At 38.8% G+C, this 3,968-nt stretch overlaps 1 protein-coding gene across 1 annotated transcript; it reads right to left on the bottom strand.

Moving 5' to 3' along the window:
- Positions 1–496: 496 nt before the first annotated feature.
- On the bottom strand, positions 497–3,058 carry LOC126693517 (uncharacterized). Its single transcript, XM_050389498.1, has 2 exons — positions 2,202–3,058; positions 497–1,614 (listed from the first exon to the last, which is right to left on the bottom strand). The coding sequence occupies exon 2, from the start codon at positions 1,612–1,614 to the stop codon at positions 538–540; it is 1,077 nt and encodes a 358-aa protein (XP_050245455.1). The 5' UTR covers positions 2,202–3,058; the 3' UTR covers positions 497–537.
- Between the last annotated feature and the right edge of the window lie 910 nt (positions 3,059–3,968).

Raw genomic sequence — 3,968 nt, 5'->3', positions numbered from 1 at the left:
CCAAGTGAACACCACAAGGTAGTGATCACAGTGTTCATTCACACTTGGAATGAACACAAAGACATACAAGTTAACAAGCACAAGGCAAGACACTTGTATGCTCAACACTCAACCAATGCATAGCACACAAGGCATATGCATCTAGGAACAATCCTACAAGGGCACAAGAGTGACAGTACATAAACCACAATGCTGAACATTTAGATTTAAAATACTGATTTCACATAGCATAAAGGCTGCACTTAAGCATGGTACATACCACAAGGCCTACAAACTATGCATAAAACATAAACCCTCAAAGCTTACAAAAGCATATGGGTACAAACTAACAAATACCTGAATAACATCATCAAACATATATAAAAGTTTTATCCAAGAATATATGAAAAGAGTTAGAAACAGTTTATACACCAAAACCCAGTGTATTAAAAAACAAAGAAAATATAAAAACACTAATTACTCCCCCTCAACAGCTGCTTTTCTGCTTCAATTATCAATGAACTTTCTCCCCCTTTTTGACATGGAATGGCCAAAGGGTCACTGGTCATGCTGAGTTGTGAAGCTGTCAAGTGTAGCAGCCAAGACATCAATCTGGTCTTGCATGGCTCTCATTCTGTCAGAATGCTCAGTCTGGACTGCCCTGATCCCATCAAGCCTTTCCAGAATGATCTGGAAAGCATCTGGAGGTGCATCTGCAGAAGTTGAAGCTCTGGACCTCTTGCCACTCCTCCTTGGTGTTGAGGTGGATGCATGCCCTGCTGCCTCTGCATCAGTCTCCATTGGGACTTCCTCTCCTTCATCACCTTCATCTTCTTCTCCTGGAAGCCTAACACTGATCCTTTTGCAGGTAAGTTTGTTGATTGCAGAGGGTGTAGACATGTGACTGATGTCTTGAGGAATTTGAACACCCTTCCTTCGAAAAATCCTCATTAGGAGACTAGGAAAGATCAGTTTTGGTCTAGATGTTGTTCTTGTCTCATCCACAATGATGTCAAAGATGTGGGAACTTATATCTATGAAGTTCTTCTCTTTGAGATCCATCAGAAAAATTGCTCTAGCACAATTGATTGTGGTCAACTTCCTAATAGGATAAAGGTTAAACATCATGATTATGGTTAGAACCCTCATGTCCACTGGAAAGGCAGTGGTATTCAAACACTTCCCTTCTCTCTGCCCACCTATTCTCTGTTGAACTGTTTCAATAGAGACACTCCTATCCTTGAAATTGACAAACTCCTCATCATCCAAACCCTCAAGCCCTAGTACATCATCTATGACATGTGCATCCAAGATGAATTCTTTCCCTCGAACCCAGCAATTTAACTCATTCTCCTTTATCACAGCATTTGAATAAAATTCTCTAATCAGAGGTTCACACACCAAAGGAAAATCACTTAAAAGTTTGTCCCATCCTCTTCCTTCAAAACAACTGGGAATAAAAGTTTGCCTTAAATCATCCAAATCCACAAATCTCTCTTGAATGATTCCTGCATTCAAGAAGTTATCCTTGTATCTCTCAAAATGATGAACTGACCTAAACAATCTAGGATCCATCTTAAGTCTTTTGTCAGCTTTCTTCGCAGTAGATTTCTTCTTCTGGGGTGAAGGGGCCATCTGTGAACAATCAGAAAAGGCCACAACAACATATAACAATATATGTGCACAACCAGTTAGTACCATGTATTTAACAGAGAAAGATATCAATCAAACAATGTGAACTTCAAACACTTAACCAGCAAGCAATTTAGTTCAACCATATAGATAAACTAATCCTAGGATAGGAAACACATGAACAACATGGTGAAGCCATCCTGAAGGCAGATGAAGGACATTGAGGCAGATAAAAAAAATGATATGACAAACAAATAATATATAGAACCTAACATAGTCTTCCCACAGATTATCAAACAAAGACATGCACATCTTGCAAAGGAAAACTCACAACCTCAACAGAACCAATAGTAACATCTCAACAGCTCAAAGTTCAGATTGAATATGAAAGGAATACTTAGCTAAGCACAAGAGCAATAGGACAATGACTATCATTAACACAACCTATAACAACAGAATCCACAAGCTAAGCAAGAACAAAGAGCAGAGACCGAACCACAAACCCATTTCAAAAACACAATCAAATGCGAAAAATCAAGGGTAAAAGCACAAAATCAAGTAGAAAAGAGTGAAAATCAGAAAACCCATACCTGGAACTCGACGATTTTGGGCTGTAAGGATGCAACACAAGAGATTGGAAAAGGGAGCACGGAGTGTTTAGGAGGGAGAGTGTTTAGAGAGAAGATGAACAGTTACAAAAATTCGAGGGAAAAACTGAAAAAGTTTAAAAACTGCTCCTGTTTCTGCAAAACACGCGATTTTCGCGACTGGTTCAAGTCGCCACACAGTCGCCAGATCAAGCCGCCAAAGCACTCAAGAGGAAAATTTTGAAAAATTTGTCTAAGTGTTTTTCGCGACTGGAAGGTCTACCCGCGAGTGAGTCGCGAGCTGAGCCGCGAAAATCTCTGAGTGAATCTCGCGACTGGACCTTCCACTCGCGAACAAGTCGCCAAAATTGACCAGCGAAGATGCGACTGAGGCTCGCGACTTGACACACCCGCGACTGAGCCGCCAAAACAGGGCAAAACTGTATTTTTGAAATTTTTCAGATTTTTTCAGCAAAACACTTTCCAAAAACACCTAAAACACTCAAAAATCTTTTTGTGCTTGAATTAACAAAGATTGAGTATGTGAAAACACATTTTATCAAGTACAATCACACAAATGAATATGGCATTTATCAAACATAAACTTGTGTGTTGTGTGTGGATATCAACAATGAAATAGTCCTTTGTCTAATGTGAAGCTTCAATGATCAATTCAACCAAGGCATACACAATTAGCACTAGATCATGTGACCAATCTCAATTATAGAAATATGAATATATGACTTCCCACACAACTTGATAACATAACTTGGAGCCTTTCATTTGACTCCACTTTCAGCCATAACATTTGATCTTTTGAGGCAATCATCTCTCATTGTGAGAGGGATATATAACATTTTTCTTTGAAGAATAGGCCTTTGGCCTTTTTTGAAAGAAATTTCACTTTTAATATAAAGTCGCTTACCCTTTTTCCTAGTCAAATACTAGAATGTGCGACAGGCTTTTGCAGCTCAATATCTCTTTTCATTTGGAGATTTACATTTAGTGAGCTCTTTTTAGCAAAAAGAATAAAAAGTGGGAAGAGATATAGACACAAGTCTATGCAAGTTTCAAGATCAACATAACCATTCACTAATCATTCATGACAAGTTTGAAGATCTATTTACAACAATCACATAGATTTCAAGATTTTTCCCAAAGTGATATGAGTGCATGAAAACAAGTAATGTTCGAAAATGCACAAAGCCATTAGCACAAAGGTACACGGCAAAACGAGTTTTAAGACAAAAACTCAACAAAGTCAATCAAGCCCTTTTGATTTTCAAATGTTTATGTAATTTTTGGATTTTTGACTTAAGAAACAAAAAGATTGATAAAACACATTTAACACAATTAAGAGATATTCACAAGAAGACAGACAACCAAAATCAAAAACAACAAGCATACCAAACAAACATAGTCACAAAGCATAGGAAGTATTAATGCATGGACATGTAGTAATGCTTATGCATGAGTACCCCTTTTCACCCACACGACACTTGCGTTTGGGGTGATTTCCTTAGAGGATTGGGTACAGGAGTTAGGGCTTTCAAACCTTCGTGAGAAGCTTTCCAAGCAGTTGGTGAATGCACCAATCATCTTCATCACGTTCATCATTCCGGGATCTCCGTTTTGCTCTCTAGGTTGATCCCCTGCCCACGTTCTCCTATCAACTCTTGGTCCTCCCGACCTTTGAGGAGTAGCACTGTTCTTTGCTCTCAGCTTTTAGCAATTTGGTCGAGTGTGCCCTTGAAGTCCACAGTAATGGCA

Source organism: Quercus robur, chromosome 7 (genome assembly GCF_932294415.1).
Source record: "Quercus robur chromosome 7, dhQueRobu3.1, whole genome shotgun sequence".
Classification (NCBI taxonomy): domain Eukaryota; kingdom Viridiplantae; phylum Streptophyta; class Magnoliopsida; order Fagales; family Fagaceae; genus Quercus; species Quercus robur.
The sequence above is the reverse complement of the archived record's forward strand: the minus strand, read 5'-3'. Positions and strand labels throughout refer to the sequence as shown.